This window comes from Myxine glutinosa, chromosome 10 (genome assembly GCF_964187855.1).
Source record: "Myxine glutinosa chromosome 10, kmMyxGlut1.1, whole genome shotgun sequence".
In the NCBI taxonomy this organism is placed as follows: domain Eukaryota; kingdom Metazoa; phylum Chordata; class Myxini; order Myxiniformes; family Myxinidae; genus Myxine; species Myxine glutinosa.
Genome location: NC_136270.1, coordinates 23,461,273 through 23,482,222, shown reverse-complemented (window position 1 = coordinate 23,482,222; position 20,950 = coordinate 23,461,273). Strand labels below are relative to the sequence as shown.

The window sequence follows — 20,950 nt, the reverse complement described above, 5'->3', positions numbered from 1 at the left end:
AGTTTTTGATAAAGATAGCAACCTCATCTCCAGGACGAGGCTCAGGTCTATCATACCCGGGAGAGATACTAAGGAATCAGAGACACCATGACGGAGGAAAGTTTCTGTTAAGCAGATCACGTCTGGTTTGTCAGAAGCAACCTGAATGGAGATATCAGTTAAGTTTGAACGAAGGCCCCGGATGTTTGAGGTCCATACCGTTAATGAAGAGGAAGGGTGAGCATCGGATACAGAACAGGGGGAAGGAGGAGTAGGGTAAGATGTGGAAGAGGTGGAAGAGGTAGGGAGAGCTGTTGAAGGTGTGTCAGAGATTTCAGAATAGCTCGGAGAAAGGGATGGATGGGGCGGACAAAAGGTTTGATGGTGATTGGGTGAGGCACAATGAGGTGTTATATGAGGAGGGCGATAAGCTAGGCAGAAGGTTGGGGGAGATGGAGGTGAGAGTTGGAAGGGGGAAGAAGCGGGGAGGACGCTTTGAGGAGGGGGAGTGAGAGGGAGGAAATTGAGAAGAAATGAGGGTGGAGAGATTTGAAGGGGAGGGGCGAGGGGGGAGTTTAGGAGGGAAGGGACAAGGGGAGGGATTTGAACGGGATGGGATATGGGGGAGATTTGGAGGGGAGGGGTGAGGGGGGAGTCTAGGAGGGGAGGGGCGAGGGGGAGTCTTGGAGGGGAGGGGTGTGGGGGGAGTTTAGGAGGGAAGGGGCAAGGGGGGAGATTTGAAAGGGATGGGTGATGGGGAGGATTTGGAGGGGAGGGGCAAGGGGGAAGATTTGAAAGGGATGGGTGATGGGGAAGATTTGGAGGGGAGGGGTGATGGGGAAGATTTGGAGGGGAGGGGTGAGATTGGATTTTAGAAAGTGTACGATTAATGGGAAACGAACATTTATTGCAAAATGAGTTTCTTGTGACCTTCAAGTCAAAAATACGTTTAAGGACGCTGGAGGGAGGATGGAGTGCAGGAGAGTTTCGGGAATGTAGAAAAGAGGCACTGTAAGAGATGGAATTTTTTTGGGGGATGAAAAGATTTGGTGAGCAAGTCGAAAGCAACCTTTTGAAGAAGAAGAAGAAAAAGGTGTTATAATATACGACGGAATACAGAACTTTAGGGGAAAGTGTAAACATTTTAAAGTTTAACAGTGAAAACTATCTGGGGAAATGGGGGAGAAACACGTGGTCGAAGAACGAACGAACGAATAAGAACGAATAAACGAATGAGAACAACGAATAAGAACTGAGAAGGAAATGTTTTTTGGGGTTTTTTTTTTGGTTTTTTTCGTTGAGATTTTAAACAAGGAAGTAGGCTATGGGGTGAAAAGACTGGGAAAACCAGAGAACGAAAGTTATTGGAGCACAAACGACGGACCGCTGAGAGAAAAACAAAGCATCAAGGATATAGCAGGATATATCAAAAAGTTAAGGATGGATTTGGACAAAACATGTTGGACAGGTTGTGTGTGTGACAAGGAAGAATCAATTCGATTTTGGTGAAGATCCGGATCCGGATCCAACTCGTAGAATTATTTTAGTGATTCTTCACCATTGAGTCATAATTATGGCTAACCAAGTGGAGGTTTGCTCTCTACTGAGTGCCGTTCTAGTTACAAATGGCTTATTGCCATATAAAGGATCTCAAGTTGACCTTTTAGTGCGTCCTTTTACCTCACAGTACATCTTACACCTATGTTTTAAATACACATTTAAAACATCGAGCAAAAAAGATATCAAGAAAATTATCGAGGCTCATGGAGAAGCGAAATATTAAAGGGCAAGAGGTTTATAAACTATCAAAAGGTGTGAAATCGAGATATGTACGTGACATGGAGAAAAGGAAGAAAAAAAAAAACTCTTCATATTATGAATGCTACTCGCCAAGAATAATTATCCTGCTATTAAATGTAAAAACAACTACAGTGCGTCGTAAGTGATGCTCTGATCGGAATGCAAAAAAGGGAGGAAGAAGAATTGACATATCCCCACCCATGTTTTGCAAGTCCTCACGCAAGACTTACGTGATTAGGTCACTGTGGCTTTGCGTGTTGTCATTGGCCGGACGTAATGCCGTCATTACGTGTCTTCCTGTTTCGTTAGTCCCAAAAGCCGTTTTGAGTTGATATTATCTCGCACCGAGTTCGCTTGTTCCTCTGAAATAAAAAAAATACTACTGTAACCCTGATAGTCACCATTTTTAGGAGTACAGTAGAAGGGGGATCAGTCACTCAGTCACTGTCATGTGCGCGGTCACCTGAGCGCAGCTTGTTATTCATTTGGATTCTTCAAGTCAACTTCGCGTTTCCTCTTCTGTTGGATTGTATCTTCCATTCTGATTGCTGCCCACCTTGTTCGTGACATGTCTAACGTGCTGAAGAAGATCTCCTGGTCCAGCAGAGACCACAATGGACACGGAGGGGAGCGCTCGCCTCTGCTGCCGGTAGGTAAAGGCTTGTCCAGCCAGGTGGCATATACTGTGCACACACCGAATGTTATTATTTACTTTGTGCCCAACTCTGTCGTTTATAGTCTTGCCTGTTACGTTAGTGTTACCGATATGATGGGAGAGGCGATTGTCAACGGTGTTCGTGTTCCTGTGTAAATCCACGCACATTTCCCTCGATGTAGATCGTTTATTCTCAGATCTACTGTAATCTATATCCCCTGGCCGAAATCATCGGCGTGTTCCTTTAGCAAACGGCTCGCTTGATTCAAAGCGTTCAAGCAAGCGCCCCAACGGAACGGGGTGCTCGTCACCGCTTAACAACATGGCGGTCTCCATGGAAACATTGCTGTCTGTGTGTCAGGTTTTGATGTTTGGGTTGAAAGATGGAGCAAGTACAGCAACAGAACTATCAGCGGACCGTCGTGGCAAAGTAGGACCACTGGTGTCCTCATTCAAGGGGTTATTGGCCTGCGAGGGAGGAATGGTCTTCCGAATGAAGGTGAACGCAGAATGTAGGATCTCGGTTCTTCACAATGCGACACAATAGTACCTGGTTCCCAAACATCAGATTTCTGATTCTGAACAAGCACAAACTGGCCTGGATGCAGACGTGTATATTCACGTGCACGTGCCAGTCATGGTAAAACCTCTGATATCGCTGACGATCTACAAGCCCATTATGGACAGCATTAGAGGGGTCCACGGTGTTCACAAAACGGGTACATACAATAGATTTAAACTTCCTGCTCATGAGCAATCGTGCTGGACTATCCAGTATGTGACCAATCCACGTTGGACGCCAAGTGAGGAGGCCAAGTCTGCAGTCAGTACCTGTATGTACACTTATTCAGGGTCTATTTGATAGTTTCTATGTTACGCTCAATAAGACCATTGGACCTGGCATACAGGGGATCAAAATTCCATACTTTTGCAAAGGCTCGCAACTCAGTACTATCAAAATGTCCACCATTATCACTCATGAGGGAGTAAGGTATGCCAAAACCTCGGAATATACTGAATAACAACACGGTTTGGGCACGGATCAGGAAGTTGTCGTACAACATGAAACTTTGAACAGTAATCGCACAGGATTGATCATTGTGCACCAACAGATTAGTATAAATCAGCAGTGAGCGTGCTCCATGGCCTTAACTTGGAGCAAATGCTCCGAAACCCATGACGAACAATCCAAACGGAAGATGCTGGAAACCGTATCGGTTTGATGGGATCTGAAATGTAAACAGACGCTGACTATCAGCATGAAATTTTGACAGCCCAGTAGCAAGACTTGGCATCGAGCTGAAAGAAGTATTTAGCTCCAGCAAAACGATGATTTAGGCCTCAGCCACGCTGGATCGTACGATTTCTGGATCATGCGATTGATGGCAATCTGGCCGAGGTACGACCGATCGTCAATGTTTGCTATGCTCTGCATTTGCGATCGCAAACAGCGATTGGTCTTGGGGGTCATCGTACGATTGGTGGTACGCGTGGTTGTGCGATCACCAACGATTGGAGAAGATCGATCGCAAGATCAATCGTAGGTAATCGTGTGAATAGTGGTGGCGATCAGCGACCAATCGTTCGGTCAATCGTGGCGACTTGCGACCGCTCGGACAATCAATCGTGGCGACCTGCGAACGCTCGCACTACCGATCATGAGGTTGAACGACAGGTGGCAGCACCAATCGTCAGGTGGCAGGACCAGTAGCATGACCAATCGTGCGACTACTTGACCCGCGATCATGCACGACTGGTGGTGCGTCCATGCGCGACTGGTGGTACGACCATGTAAGACCTGTCTGCGACCTCTTACGATTTGGAATCGCAGGTCAGAAGTTTTGAACATGACCATCGTCCTTGCTGCGACTGATTTTGCTCTGGCGATCACCCACGACCCAGTGCCGGATTAAGCCTCGGTTAAGGCACATGAAGATTAAGCCTAAGTCCCGAAGGCACATTTTGAAATTTTAGAGAATGGCCTGAACAATTTAAATTAGATCTCGGGCTCATGGAAATGGACCCCAGACAAAAGATAAACTGATTCATGAACAAAATATTTAATACAAAAAAAGACAAATATTTTATGTGAAAAGAAACTACTTTCAAACTAGTTTAGTCCATACAATTTGCAGTGTATGAATATATGCATGACAAAACACGTACAGATTTGGCACTTTGCTTTACAGTTTACTAGACCTTAGATTGTAACCTTGCGCGCATTTACAACTTTTTGTGGCCCGAATTTTTGGCTGGCCCGAAGGCACATGCCTTGTCTGCCTAATGGTTAATCCGGCACTGCCACGACCTCTGCGACCAGTCGTGCGCTCTTTATACGATTTGCCCGCGATTCACAAAATTTTCGGTCGCAGCTAGGTCGTAACCTGGTCACAGGCCTGGTGTGACTGGGGCTTTAACTCTTCAGTTGTTGGGGTTCTGTGATGTTGGTGGATCAAAGCTCGGTTTAGGTGACGAGGATCTCGGCAGACAGGAATGCCATTATCCTTCTTTGTGCCGTATGTTAATACAACAACATGCATTTTAAAGGCCATTTTCCCTGCTAGAGCGGGGGTTAGCCTTGCGGTCCCCATGACAATCTTCTCCATTTTGCCCTATTTTCTGCATCTCTCCTTGTTAACCCCCTTGCCCGCATTTCTTCTTCCACCATCTTTAGCCAAGTCTTTCTCGGTCTTCCCCGTCCTCTGCTTCCTTCTACATTCATTTCCATCACTCTTCTCAACCAATCACTTTCATCCTTCCTCAACACATGACCAAACCATCTCAACCTGTTCCTCTTCACAGCATCAATCACAGGCTCTATTCCCATCATCTTTCGCAATTCATCATTTGTCTTCCTCTCTCTCAACGATACTCCACACATCCACCGAACCATTCGCATTTCCACCCTTTCCAACCGTCGTTACTGCTCTACGTTCATTACCCATGTCTCGCTCCCATAAATCATAACACTTCTCACACATGCAGCATACACCTTTCCCTTCAGCTTCAACGACACTCCCCTCATCATCAGCACGCCACTCAGTTCCCGAAACTTCTTCCATGCACATCTCACTCGAGCAACCGTTGCCGAGTCTGATCCACCTTCTCCATTCAGCATGTCTCCGAGGTAGCAAAATGTTTTCACACCTTCCAGCTTCATGCCGTCTCCAAGATCCAACTCAACATTTCCTCCATCTGCAGCTCCCTCTGTGCACACCTTACATTTGAATGTAGCTGCCACACTGGTTAATGACCCTCTCAGACCACTACATTTTTGATGAACCCACTCAGCACACATTGTACATTGAATGGAGTTCACTCCGACACCCTTCCTACACACAGCACAGGGCCACTTCCCAGTTCTTTCCACCTCACCACATGCTTTACCACTTGCCATCACCTTCGTCTTTCCGATATTCACCTTCAGACCTTTTGTCTCCATACATTCCTTCCACGTGTTCATCTTTTCCTTCAGTCCATCCATACTTTCCGCAATCAACACCAGATCATCTGCATACAACAACTCCCACGGTAAACCCTCCTTTACGTTCTGAGCCAGCACCTCCATCACAGCTACAAATAGTAGTGGACTTAGTACCGACCCCTGATGCACTCCCACCTTCACCTCAAACTCACCACTGTTCCCGTCCTTCGTCCTTACAGCTGTGTGGACGTTTTGTGTGGACCTTACAGCTGTGTGGACGTCCTTACAGCTGTGTGGCACTCTTTTGTACATTGCCATCACTACTCTGATCAACCATTCCTCCACTCCTAACTTCCTCAATGCCCATGTCAATACTTTGCGTGGTACCCTATCGAATGTTTTCTCCAGATCAACAAACCCAAGAAACAACTTCTTCCTCTTCTCCATGTACTTCTCCTGCAACTGCCTCACAATGAAAAGCGCGTCTGTCGTTCCTCTTCCTGGCATGAATCCAAACTACATTTCGTCGATCTTCACTTTCTTCCTTATCCTCCTCTCCAACACCCTTTCCAATACCTTCATTCCATGCTCCAATAACTTTATCGCTCGGTACGAGCCACACTCCAGAGGGTCACCTTTCCCCTTGTATAGAGGGACGAGGGTACTCAGTTCCCAATCCACTGGAATGCGGCCTTCTTTCACCACCAGATTACGGATCTCTGTCATTCTCTTCACACCCCAACTTCCTGCTGCCTTCAACATATCTCCCACAACTCCCGTCGGCCCTCCCGCTTTTCTACCCTTCATTGCTTTTATCGCTTCCTCAACTTCCTTCTCAGTTATCTTCTCTGCCGGTCCTAAAACAGGGTTACTCTCTATGTTGCCATCCCATTCATTCTCTGTATTCAACAGCATTTCCATATATCTTTTCCATCTTCCTTTAATTCCATCTGGGTCGACAACGATTTGTCCCACTTCATCCTTCAAGCAACGGGAGGAGGCGTGGGAAGGGGGTTCCAGCCCAGGATGGGGGAAGATAAGAGATGGTGGTGAACAGCTGTTTTAAAGACCTGGAGGGTGGAGTGGGATTGAAGAGAGTGAAGGAGTTTGTTCCAGAGGCGGGAGAAAAGAGGAATGAAGGAGTGAAGGTGAGCAGAGAGTCTTGATTTTGGCAGTTTAACCATAAGAGGGTTGCAGGCAGATCTTGTGCGACCTGTAGGAATATTTTGGGGACAGAGCCCAGAGAGAGCTAAAGGGCAAGGCCAGAGAGGAGTCGGTAGAAGACCACCAACCTGTCTGCGGTGAGTGAGTGAGAGGCCCTTGGAGTTAGCTTCATCGCGGGAGATTCCAATGATTCTGAATGCTTTGGTTTCAACAGCGTGAAGACTAGCTAGGTGTGAGGCAGGAGCACCAGCCCAGAGGGGAGAGCAGTATTCCATTGAGCTGCGGATGAAAGCCTTGTATGTGGTGAGGAGCTCAGGTGTGCCAAGGAAGGACTTCGCACGACGGAGGATGCCCAGTCGGCGACTGGCTTTGGAGGCCAGATTTGAAATGTGGTTTTCCCAGGAAAGATCATGGCAGATAGTGAGACCCAAAAGCTTGAGTGACTGAACTTCTTGGAGAGGATTATTCAGAAAGTGGATGGGAAGGTTGTCCAGTCGGTCTTTTTGGAGAGACATCGTAAGAGTGTGAGATTTGTCAGGATTGAAAGACATGTTCCACTTGTTTGCCCAGTCTGTGATTTTGTCCAGGTCTGCAGAGAGTGAGGAGGCTGCAGACTGCCCATCTGAGGGATAAAGAATGGAGCGACAGAGAGTAGAGTCATCAGCAAAGAGATAGAGAGGATTTTCAAGAGAGTCAGAGAGATCATTGATGAAGACCAGAAAAAGCACAGGGCCCAGAACACTGCCTTGGGGAACTCCAGCCTGAACAGGAAGAGGAGATGAGAGAAACCCATTCAGGGCCACATGTTGACTACGACTAGAGAGGAAGTCCGCCAGCCATGCGTGGAGATTTCCATGGATACCAAAAGAGGAGAGTTTGGTGAGCAGAGCGGGGTGCCAGACCGTATCGAAGGCATGTGATATGTCAAGGGAGACAGCTCTAATTTCCTGTTTGGCATTGAGGACCTCCATCCATTGTTGTGAAAGCAGAAGCAGCATGTCCAGAGTAGAGTGTCCAGATCTGAAACCAAATTGATGATCAGAGATCAAGCCATTGGAGAAGAGGAAAGATTTCATATCTGAAGCAATGATGGATTCCATGACTTTGCTGATAATTGGGAGAAGGCTGATTGGTCTGTAGTTGCTAGGATCTGTTTTTGCACCTTTTTTGTGCAAAGCGGTGATGTTGGCAGATTTCCAAGCAGATGGAAGATGACCTTGAGCAAAAGAGAGGGTGAAGCACATGTCATTTTAACTCGATAATGGCAAACTTCCCTTGGTTGGAACAGCCTGGCAAATATGAAAACAAATAATGGAAATGTTCTTTGATATATACTGGGATTACAGAAAGACTTTAAAGTCTCATTTTCCATTGTGTGGCCACTTGAGATGAAGATAATTCTGTAAAACTGGTGACGGATCAGATTGTGGAAACATTTAACCAAGGCCACATGGTGTAAGGATCATGCCATATGTTTCAGAGAGTAGTCTACGTACCAGAGTTCCTCCTTGGTCGTCCCTCTGCTGGCAGTCTATTCCATCCTCAAGCTGTTTCAGCAACTCACGTTCGGCCGCTGTTCGTGATTCCTCGATGGACACCTGTGTGATGCCTCGCCCTCTCCCTTCCACACATCTCCCTGCTCTCAAATGTTGTGTTTGTGTGCTTCCCCTTCTCTCCCCATCTTGTTTTCCGCTCCCTCTTTTTGTGTGTTTTGTTTGTCTGGTTGATTTGTTTGTGAAGTAAATGTTAGCTCTTTCACGAGCCTCGATTCAGTATACAAAAAAAAAAAAAAAAAAAAAAAAAAAAATAACTCACCCCCATCACATCACACCTCTCTTTTGCTATCTGCTTTGCAATCCTGAATACTGCTTTCTGACCCTCTTCCGAATCCAAGCGTTCTCCGAACATTTTCCTACATGCCTCCTGCGCCTTTGCTACCTCTTTCTTTGCAGCCTTCCTGGCTGCCTTATAACTTTCATGCTCTGCTGTTTCTGCTCCCGTACCCTTCGCCTTCTGCCACTCCTTGAACTTCTTCCTCTTCTCGTCAATCCTCTTTCCAACTTCATCATCCCACCACCATGTTTCCGAGTGCCTCGGTGGTCCTTTTGTCCATCCACATACCTCACCAACGGCTCCCAACAGACTAGCTTTCATCGACATCCAACCACTTTCAAGCTCAACCACATCATCCTCGACCCGACTCAGCCTCTCTTTTAATGCCTCCCTTACTGTCACCTCTTTCAACCTCCACACCTTCATTCTCGGTTGGTACTTCACCCGCCGAGCTCTCCTCGCACCTTTCACCCTTACGTCGCAGACAACCAAGTGGTGCTGTGAAACAGCCTCCTCCCCTGGGATCACCTTTGTGTCCCGGAGGTGCCCCCTATCTCGCCTACGCACCATCAGGTAGTCAACGGTTGTCGTCGACCCACCTGACGTGTATGTAACAAGCTTATTATCCTCTTTCTGGAACTGAGTATTACAAATCAACAAATCAGCTCCATCAGCAAACTCCAAAATCCTTTCACCTTCTCCATTTCTCACACCATATCCGTAACCCCCATGAACTCCGTCAAAACCATCCATACTCCTTCCCACATGTCCATTTAGGTCTCCTCCTACCACAACAACTTCCTCATCTTTCACGTTTTCCATCAGCTTCTCTATCGCACACCAGAACTTGTCCTTTTCTTCATCGCTTTGACCAACCTGCGGAGCATATCCCGAGATGACGTTCACCAAGAGCTTTCCAATCATCATTTTCACCATCATCAACCTATCACTCACTCTCGTCACACTCACCACACTGTCGACAAACTCCTCAGAAAACAGGACACCAACACCATTCACGCTCTCTGGGCACCCTTGCCACACAAACTTGTATTTCTGTCCTTGCCTACCCTTCACCATTCTCACACCACTTCCCTTCCATCTCGTCTCTTGCACACAACATATGTCCACTCTTCTTCTGACCAATACTTCCACCACTTCTCCTGATCTCCCTGTCATTGTCCCTACATTCCATGTCCCAAACCTCAGAAACCGATCTCCACTTCGGGCTGTACCCTGCCCATATGTAGTTGTAATTGTCATGGTTCTCTTTTTGAGGCAATGTTTTTATAGCCGGATGCCCTTCCTGACGCCAACCCTCTTAGTCGTCTTTTACGACACGCAGGGATACGGTGTACCTATTCTTATCCAGGGTACACACCGGGAAACATTTAAAACATGGAAATTCCGGGGGGTGGGGGGGGGGGGGGGAGGCGTCAAGGGAAAGATAAAATGAAAATAAACCCCTTCAGCCGGCACTTAGCTTGGCGTCCCAAAGAGTACTTTCAGGAGCTTGGCGGCTGTTGAAACTGGGGTAGCCACTCATGCGGGAAGTGGTCCAAAATGGCGGTGTAGAACACCGCGCGTCGAAAACACAACAAGCGTGTGAGGCGAGCAGATTAGACGGCCTCCTTTCGATTCTCTACTGTCAAGTCCAATGCGGCCTTCAGCTTCCAAGAGCCCAGCAGTTGTCCAAAACCTCGTGTGGGGAAATGTGGTATCTGTCCGTCGTCTTGTCCATCGTCCACACGCGGCTCCAAGCTCCGGCGCGATGAAGCCCTCCGTCCGCCCGCACGCTTCGCCAGGCCCTGATGCTTTATTCGACTTGCTTTATAAGCATTGTTAAAAGTAAATAATGACAGATGTTTTCTTTCACAATCCTGTGAGATTTCCAGAACTCCTCGGCGTCAAGGGAAAGATAAAATGAAAATAAACCCCTTCAGCCGGCACTTAGCTTGGCGTCCCAAAGAGTACTTTCAGGAGCTTGGCGGCTGTTGAAACTGGGCTAGCCACTCATGCGGGAAGTGGTCCAAAATGGCGGTGTCGAACACCGCGCGTCGAAGACACAACAAGCGTGAGGCGAGCAGATTAGACGGCCTCCTTTCGATTCTCTACCGTCAAGCCCAATGCGGCCTTCAGCTTCCAAGAGCCCAGCAGTTGTCCAAAACCTCGTGTGGGTTAATCGAGATCAACGTTCGTATCTTTCCGGAGCCGTACAATTCCTGGAATTAACGTTTTTGAGCATCCAATGACCGTGCTCTCAGTCCGTGGTGAGAAGGAAGCAAGGCCGCGTCGCGAGCTCCGTGATCTCACACATGCACAGCCGCCATCTTCTATGTTAATGAACTAACCCATTCCATTGGTTCCTCAATATGCCTAATAACGCCAAGACGGTGCAGGTTGTCCAACTCAAACTGAATTTTGTCCTTCAATGCAACAGGTGTTCGGCAAGGAGCTTCACATGAGGGGGCACATTCGGATCAACAAGTTTGTGTGTGGCCCGAAACTCACCAATATGGTCGAACCTCTGTGAATGTGCAGCGAGTCCATCCTCTACACTGTTGTGTATGGGTTGTTGTTGTGTGGCACAGTGCAGGTTAACAACATTCATGGTCTCACATGATGGAAGTCTAAGGATGGCTGGACCAGGTACATCAACAACAAAGAAATGAGTGTCCATCCAAAGTGACTCCCTGAACTTGCATGTGATGTGAGCACCACCGACGCAGTTGAGTTCCGTTGTAAGCAGTAAGCTTAACATTAGCGATTGGGTGAAAAACTTTCATATATGAGGAGGATGATTTTTTGCTGAATTCCTCCGAGAACATCTGATGGAATATGCGTAAAGGAAATGTATTCCCCTGGGCACCCGTGTCCATCCTTAGGGACAATAGATGAGTGCCTGATCTGCTGTGAGGACGTATGTTGACCTGAGTGAATACTTTATAGGGTGGCGTATTTGGAGCGTTGATCGCATGAAACACAAAACAGTCATGGTCAGCAGTGTCCATGGTGCTACGCATGTCTGAGACAGCGACTGCTCATAGTGCTAAGGCAGATGTTGTTCAATCAAATTTATTTCATGAGGTGGGGTCATGCATCTCCCCGTCTGGTATCTCCGTTGTTTTGTGGTACCTGCCTGAATCTAGTGGACAAGAATAGCTTTGTCCTGTGTCCCAATTTTCAACATGCCTTGCACGTATCATTTTGAGCGAGAAAATGGCCCCTTCCAATCGGTTGTTAGGGTTTCCATAATTCTTACAACATGCCAGTTTTCTGCTGAAAGCAGAGACGTTGGTACATTCCTCATTGGCATGCATCGCACTGCCACTGGGAGGGGTACTAAAAGTGTTCATGGTCTGGAGCTGAGCAAGGTACATGGATGTAGGCAGCTTCATGAGCTTGGCCCACACGGAAGTTGTCCACAGGTTCCAATAATTTGATAAATCGGTAAAATATATTGTCTGGATCCTTCTTCTGCCCATCAGTCAGCGTCCATGAGTTGTACTTTTGAAGGCCACGTTCCCCAACCTGGAGAAGGGTGTTTGAGACTTTGCTCTCGGCAGAAATGTCCTTCACAAGGAAGTACAACTCCAAACGTTGTTGGAACGACCGAAAAGCCGGCTACAGAGAGCACTGGGAAGAGCGAAAGAAAAATAAATGTGGAGTCAGAAGGAGGAGCCCCTTGCAAAGCTAATCTATGAACCGATATACCACTGTGCATTTTGGTTTTTTGGGGGAAGAAGAGGGGGGATTTGCATGTTTGTATATCTTGAACAGTTGTGATGAAAAGTTGAAGTAGCAATTAAAGTATGAAATTGCATGTTTAAATATCTACTGTTATAGTAAAATTGAAGAAACAGCCACTAATCGTTTTGAATCTGCCTATGGTGGCCATCTTTGCTAACTTAAGTAGGTGTGATCCGTTAGCAAGTGGCTTGCTTACCATTCACCAAGCACCTCCCTCGATCGCTTGCTCCGCTTGCCAAGTGGCTTGTAAAGTGGTTGGTCGGGAATATCTGGCTTGGCAATCGATAGCAAGCCGCTTGCTACTGGAACACACCTTGGTTCTTGTATCTACTCTATATACCCCGCCGACTTTCTGCAGCTTTCAAAACTCAATCTTGTTCCTCTTGTTTTCAATTCATAATTAGCCCATCCCCTGTGCAGCAGGAGACGGGGTACATTGTGTGTGTGTGTGTGTGTGTGTGTGTGTGTGTGTGTGTGTGTGTGTGTGTGTGTGTGTGTGTGTGTGTGTGTGTGTGTGTGTGTGTGTGTGTGTGTGTGTGTGTGTGTGTGTGTGTGTGTGTGTGTGTGTGTGTTTTTTTTTTTTCCGGGCCGTAGCTGTTTTACCATTTCAGCTATTGTCATCTAATTTTCACCAAACCTTTATTATGATAATATGGAAAAAGCAAATTAATAATTTTTGTTAAAAGGTCAAAATTTCAAAGGTCAGCATCACATAAAAGCATAAATTTTCATCAAACTTACCAGTTGAGTTTTGTCATCAAATTTTCAACAAAGCTTTATTATGAGAATATGGAGAAAGCAAATTAATAATATGGTCAAAAGGTCAAAGGTCAGTGTCACATAAAATTGTAAATTTTCATTCGATTGACCCGAGTTGGTTCACCAATCAAAAGCTAGAAGCTGGTTATTTTTTAGATCTAAAGATCAAAGGTCACAGCTGCATAAAATCATCAATTTTTTTTTTTTTTTTTTTTAATCGTCATTTTAAATATTAATATTAATTTAAGTTGTTATTTTGAGCATACATAACAAGAAGAAGAAGATGAAAACTGAATACAAACGGACGCGGACGAGCTTTGCATTTTCACATGCTTTCCAGTTCTCCCTTTAGGTTGCCCATGGTCATGGCTATTCTGAGAAATGTAAAATGCAACTTCTCCTTTTATGTTTCTTTATTCCTTTGTTTCCTTCCCCAGCAAAGGAGGTTTTTTGCGAGTTTTGCACACGTGCTGGTTGTTATAAATACTGTTTTTCGGCTGGGCTGTTAAACCATGGTTATGGGATCACCTGTTTGATCTCGCATTTGACTTACCTAATTTCTATGCACCACTCAATCTGGCTTGAAAATCCAGGTTTGAGGTCATCTGGATTCAACCACAACCTCCTTTTGAGGATAACCCGAGTGAGTGCAAACCTCATGTTTCCATGCAACACTGAGTTTTCGATCAAAAAAGGATTGATGATGTGCTTCTAGCTTTGCAAACCTTGCAGCAAAACCAAAATAATGGATTCTGGTGCTTTGTTTCAGATAATTATCAATTATTTGGAGCTTTTTATAAGGGGAATAAAAAAAGGTGACATGAGAATATAAATGCACGGATATTGTAAAGATACATCCTTTGTTCAGTGATATGACGTGCCTTGGGAAGGGGTCCAAAATTTTTTGGTGCCAGCTCACTTTGCCAGCCAATGCGAGTTGGCAAAATGTACATGGAAACAGTATCGGGGACAGCCGAGTTTACACCCCGAGTTGAGTGGTGCATGGAAACAAGACGCAAGTCTGAAACTGTTATCCAACACTGGTATTGATGTAATTTGCTACATTTCTGTGTGAACATTGCACACCGCAACTTTTGGGTGGTATCGAATACTGACCTGTGATGATGGGATTGTCAGGATAGCTCAGAGGTTGTGCACTCATCCTTGAGCTGTCTCATCTGGATTTGAGTTACGGCCCAAATATAACTGGTCACCCTGATGATTCGCACGTAAGGCTTTGCATCAACGATTTGCCATCTGTCGATTGGGCGGTTGAGCTGTGGCACCATCTTTCAGCATTGGTTGGTGGTGGACATTAAAAAGCGCATGGTGTTTCTCAAAATTTGGCAATTGTCTACCATTACCTTGGTCAGATTCCATATCCCTGTCTGAATCAGCTCTGGGGCTAATGCCTATCACTTTCTTGTGATACCTGGCTCTGGGGCACTTTAATTGCATTACAGGACTGGAAGCATACCTAGATCTGGTCTTAGACCATTAGACCATACATTAGATTTTTACCATCATCTTTTAATGGAAAAACACACACATATATATATATATATATATATATATATATATATATATATATATATATATATATATATATATATATATATATATATATATATATATATATACACACACACCAAACTGGCCACAATCTGGAAAATCAACAAATGAGACATAAAAGCAAGGAAAATCCTCACTATCCACAAAATGTTCTACAAAAATCAGTGCATTCCAAGAATGTAAATGCCGAGGAAAGGAGCAGGTGGCAGCATGATATAACTCAATCAAGTGCCCAGAGCGATGACTATAATTAACAGAGTACGTGAAAAGTTCGACACACTACCGAATACAATTTGTACACAAGCATGAAAACAACAAACAAGAAGAGGTATCTCACTCACCTTGCAAAATTTTTTTCCAAAATGTCACGCACCAAACTGAAATAGCAACAAATACAGCTCCAGCGATTGCAAAAAAGGCAAAATAAAATACAAGATGATGAAATATCAACAGATATATAGTGACAACTGAAAGACAATAGAGCAGGAAAATATTTAAAAGAAGAGTTAGACAGATTGGGGATAGACAAAGAAGGATCACTGGAATGGCGAAAAGGAGGTCAGCTCAACTGGGACGGAGAACGAATCATTATAAATGCCCAAGACCAAGGACACTACATTAATGACTTTAAGAAGACGGCAGGACTGAGTCAATTGGATAAGTGTAGATTCTGCAATGTAGAAACAGAAAGCACGAGTCACCTCCTATCAGGTTGTAAAAAAAAAAAAAAACAGGTCAGAGCAGCTGTTCACCCAAAGGGCACAACAAGGTATGTCGAGCAATCCACTGAAATATCTGCAGAAATTTCAATATCCCAGTTCCACAAAAGTCATGGAAACATGAACTAAAAGCAGTCATTGAAAACATGGCCATAATGCTCAGGTATGACCTGACGATCCCATCCAGCATGAACATAGAAAACAAAGCACTGTGACCGGACATAGTACTCAGATTTTTTTAAAAAGGAAGAAAATAAGGCATTTTTAATTGAGGTTTCACTACCCAGTGATTTTGGTCTAAATAACGTGGAAATCAATAAAATGACCAAATACCAAGACCTCATGAATGAAGTGAAAAGATCCAGGAAGGTGAAGAGTGCCGAAATGGTCCTTGGATGTTGGAGGAGTTCAATGTGAACAACGCTTTGAGGCAGGGAAGTTCTCTCAGCCCACTCATGTTTATCATGGTGATGGAGCACCTACCAGCTTGGCGAACTACCAATGCTGGATGAGAAGGGAGGGTGTAAAACACCACCAATGACGTCGGAGATCGATCTTACAAATATAAAGGGTGGAGGCCTGAAAGATCAGGATGGATAATGCTGGGAATGTGACATCAGAGGCTGTGTTCATCCTGAGCTCCCCAGAACAGAGGCCACGCCCTACCCAGCTGATTCCGCACCCACACCAACGGTTCTGTCCCTCCCTCTCATTGCCTTGCCTGCACTGGATGTATCACTTCATGAGGTGACTCAGTTGATTTACCTGCACATGTCTCTCTATCCTGTCGTGTGAATTAAGTCTTGTAAGGTTTGGTAATTAAGGTTCCTGATCGTTCGTTGTTACCGTGGACGCATATCGGTGAGACTCTAACCGTTAGAGGGTGAGAGGTTTATTTCTTTATGTATGCATTTGGTGCTTTGTTTCATTTAGTTTCCTCCCCTTGACCATTGCACTTTCATTTAACTTGACTTGATCTCTGAGTGAATTCTGGTTGTTCTGGTGTAGCTTCATCTGGTGGTTTAGAAATCCTGTTTAATTTGAATTTGTTGCGGTTTCCCTACCGCTACAAAATATTGCACCACATGATCATAAGGTTTACTCGGCCTGACTCAGTCGGTCACGTGGTCACCTATTGGTGTGATCCTCGCTCGCTTTTGGGACTCCACTCTACATGGTAACGCGGTCCTGAGACGCAGATCTGCCTGGGAGTCTTCGAGGCGGGTGACGGTCGTGATCGTTTTAACATGACTCACTGAATTCATACCGGGTAACCGGAATGATGTGGCGGCTACAACAATATATTACATGTGTGCAAGTTAGCTGTTAACCCAACTTCAGATAGTTTTGCACATTTTCTCAAATGAAACTGCATTTGGATGATTGAGCCCAAATATCCAAAGCTGTTCAAAAACCAAACGCAATTTTTCAATATGGTGCTTAAATTTTTTCCAAATGATGTGCACATGTGGTTAACATATCCCAGGCTTGCTGTCATTTATCCTTTCTGAATGAACACAGGACATTTATTGTAAATGGGAAATGTGGAAGGTTTTTTTTTTTGTTTGTTTTTCCTTAAAGTGTCCAAAATTCATGGAGGAGCTTGAGACACATTTGTGTAGTTTTTATGTGAATTGCAGACACGAGCAAAGAACCTGTCATTACACACGGGTTAATGTCCCCACTTTTATGATGTCGATGATGTATTTTTACCTTGGATGGTGGTTATATTTTCACCCATGTTTGTCTGTCTGTTTGTCTTTTTGGCTATTTGTTTGGCTCTCTGTGAACAGGATATCTCAAAAAGTTATCGACGGATTTGGAGAAAACTTGGGGGAAAGGTTGAGTGTGTCACAAGGACGAATTGATTCGATTTCGGTGATTCTTCACCATTGAGCAAGAGGATCAAAAATGATATACAATGCCTTCAGAAAGTATTCACAACCCTTGACTTTTTTGACATTTTGTTGTGTTACAGACTGAATTTAAAATGGATTAAATTGATATTTTGTTAGCACAGATCTACACCAAATACCCCATAATATGGAATACGGAACCACTAAGACTCTTCCTATAGCTGACCGTCTGGCCAAACTGAGCAACCGGGCAAGAAGACATTATTCAGGGAGGTGACCAAAAACGCAATGACCACTCTGACCGAACTACAGAGTTCCTTGGCTGAGATGGGAGAAACTGCCGGAAGGCCAACACAACAGTCTCTGCAGCCCTTCACACATCTAGGCTTTATGGGAGAGTGGCCAGATGGAAGCCACTCCTGAGAAAAGGGCACATGACAGCACACTTGGATTTTGCACAAAGGCACGTGAAATATTCTGAGAACATGGGGCAAAATATTCTCTGGTCTGATGAGAGGAAAATTTAACTCTTTTGCCGAAATACAAAGGGCTACGTCTGGTGTAAAACGAGCCAGCTCATCACCCATGTAACACCTTTTCTAACGTGAAGCATGATGGTGGCAGCATCATGCTATGGGGATGTTTTTCAGTGGCACGGACTGGGAGACTTCGAAGGATGGAGGGAACATAGAGCCACATACAGGGAAGGCCTTGAGGAGAACCTGCTTCAGAGTGCAAAAGACTTTAGACTGGTGAAGATTTACATTCCAACAGGACAATGCCCCCAAGCATACAACCAAAGCAACACTGGAATGGCTTCAGAACAAGAAAATGAAAGTCCTTGAGTGGCCCAGCCACAGCCCAGACTTGAATTCCATTAAGAATGTATGGAAAGACTTGAAGATTGCTGTTCACTGACGAGCTTGAGCAAATCTGCAAGGAGGAATGGAAGAAACTCCCAAAATTCTGATGTGCAAAGCTGATATACAGACGTACCCAAGAAGACTTGAAGCTGTAATCGCTGCCAAAGGCGGTTATATGAAATATTGACTCAAGGGATTGAATAATTATGTAAATTAGATATTTCTGTATTTCAGTTTTAATTATTTTGTAAAAAATATTCTAAAAAAACAATTACACTTGGACATTATGGGGTATTTTGTGTAGATCAATGGCAAAATCAATCTCAATTCAATCCATTTTAAATTCAGGCTGTAACACAACAAAATGTGAAAAAGTCAATGGGTGTGAATACTTTCTGAAGGCGCTGAAATATACGTTTCATATTTCTAAAAGTTGTGGATGGATTATGACAAAACTAGGTGGATGAGTGGGTTGTTGACGAGAAGAAGCCGATTAGATTTTGGTTAAGGAACGGATCCGGCCTGTCAATGGGATACAAAATGTAGTCTGGTAGGGGTATGCGCTCTACAGTGCCATTCTTTTTGACTTGTAATACCCACTTCCACCAGGTGGCGCTATACAATACCCATTTACATGGAGAAAATTGGGGTTCCCCCCACCTTAAACCCCGGTTTTATATAAAAAGTTTATATCCTAAAATTTCCCGGGTACACCCCGACTCGAAACACCAGTTTTCTTTTCATTCCATCCTACTGTCTAGGAGTGCATATAATCCAAACAAGCACACACACAAATCAACATACAGACAAATATACACTTCTCAAATTATATTTGGCATGATTAGAGTAGACTGCACAAATCAACACAGTGTATGGGATTTGAACCTGTGATCCCAGCATCATTAGCTACAGAGGATGTTTAAAACGTTTTATGGATGAGACTTGTGCATGACACCCCATGGTACGAAGTGCATGTGTGTGCAAAAACAGAACAGCTATTACTATTTTTGGAAGTGCTTCCTACTCTAATTCTGAAATTCTGATGTACCAAACTCTGTCACAAAGAGTTGGTGCTGCTGAAGCAGTTTCTTGGCAAAGGTTATGTAGGGTGGTTTGCCATTGCCTTCTCAGTAGTAGTTAGGGCAGGAATTTGTAATTTACTCATGGAGCCAGCGATAGCTCATATACTCTCCACGGAGGACACCGTGGGATCCTTAACATCTACCAACAAATGCTGGCAGATGGGACGCCTAGTTTAACGTCCATCCGAGGGACAGCACACCCATTGATGGATCACCCTTCCTGTGAAACACCGGGATGACAGTTTATAGTTGGGTCGGGATTTGAACCCGGGTTAGAGGTGCATGTGCATACCTCAAAACCATCCGGTCAGCCCATGATAAATGGTGCTTAGCATGTAACTTGGGTCTCCCTTTTAAATTTTGCATTAAAATGGCAGCCAACTTCATCCTGATTGCATCATGTTTTGTATTTGACTAACTTGTTTTATTTATTTTAGATTTTCACTTGTGGAAGCCAGGATATTTTCCCCTATCGATGTGAATATCGGTAACTTTACTGTTTCTTATGTTTTTTGTTTTTTTTTCACTGATAAAACTTGCAAATATTTCCAGCCCAGACCACAAGGCTCCCTTGAGACAGTAGAAGAAGCTGCTGAGGTCATCAATCAGGTGAGCTTTACACCTGCCATTGTACCCATTCATCAACTTATTTCGCTCTACTTGCAGCTGCCAGTTCATTATGCTATTTTCACTGTTTGGACCACACCTAATGTTCTTTACAGGATGGTAATATCCAGAATGTACAACCTCCCTGCAGTCCCAAGGAGATTCCTCACACAGAGAACCTTCTCTCGCTCAAGTATGAGGTAAGCGTACCTTTTCAGTGTTACAAAATGGAAGGAGCACGCATACCGATTTGAGATGGTAACAATGATGTTTTTCTGTCCCACAGAGTTTGGATTATGACAACTGTGAGAATCAGTTATTCCTGGAGGAAGAGAGGAAAATTGGACCGAGGGTATGTTGAGTTGGCAGAGTACTATTATTACCTACCTGTACCATTCAGCTCGATCCTGTATTTATGTTTAACTGGTGACACGAATCTTGATGACTAAATATTCCTGGTCAAATTGGTATGCAGTTACCTATATGTTAATCTGCGGACAACCGGTGAGACAATAAGTATTGAAGTTTAAACATGATTTCGGGATGTACTTGTACCCTATTGGCTGTCTCAAGCTTAAGTATAACAAGAGGAACAGCAGGAGAAGCGGGAAACGCCAACAGCGGGGCGAAGGGAGAAAACCGGATCAGGATCTTCACCAAAATTGAATCGATTCTTCCTTGGAACACACCCAACCTGTCCAACAAGTTTCGTCCAAATCCGTCCATAACTTTTTGAGATATCCTGCTATGTATCGTTTTTGGCCCCATCTCCCAATGGTGAAGAATCACTTTAAAAATTCTAGTATCCGGATCCGGATCTTTACCAAAATCTAATCATTTCGTCCTTGTCACATACGCTACATCTGCCAAATTTCGTCCGAATCCGTCCAT

The 20,950-nt window shown here is 44.6% G+C and overlaps 2 protein-coding genes across 3 annotated transcripts in view; one reads left to right on the top strand and one right to left on the bottom strand.

Moving 5' to 3' along the window:
* Positions 1-20,950, bottom strand: part of LOC137434339 (growth arrest-specific protein 7) — a 517,476-nt gene that overhangs the window by 369,473 nt on the left and 127,053 nt on the right. The window lies entirely within an intron of this gene.
* Positions 2,087-20,950, top strand: part of CLCN7 (chloride voltage-gated channel 7) — a 109,846-nt gene continuing 90,982 nt past the window's right edge. Inside the window, exons 1-4 of the mRNA XM_078785438.1 lie at positions 2,087-2,428; positions 20,006-20,062; positions 20,176-20,259; positions 20,346-20,411. Of these exons, the coding sequence (XP_078641564.1) occupies positions 2,348-2,428; positions 20,006-20,062; positions 20,176-20,259; positions 20,346-20,411 (288 nt within the window). The 5' untranslated portion in view covers positions 2,087-2,347. The remainder of the gene's footprint in view (positions 2,429-20,005; positions 20,063-20,175; positions 20,260-20,345; positions 20,412-20,950) is intronic.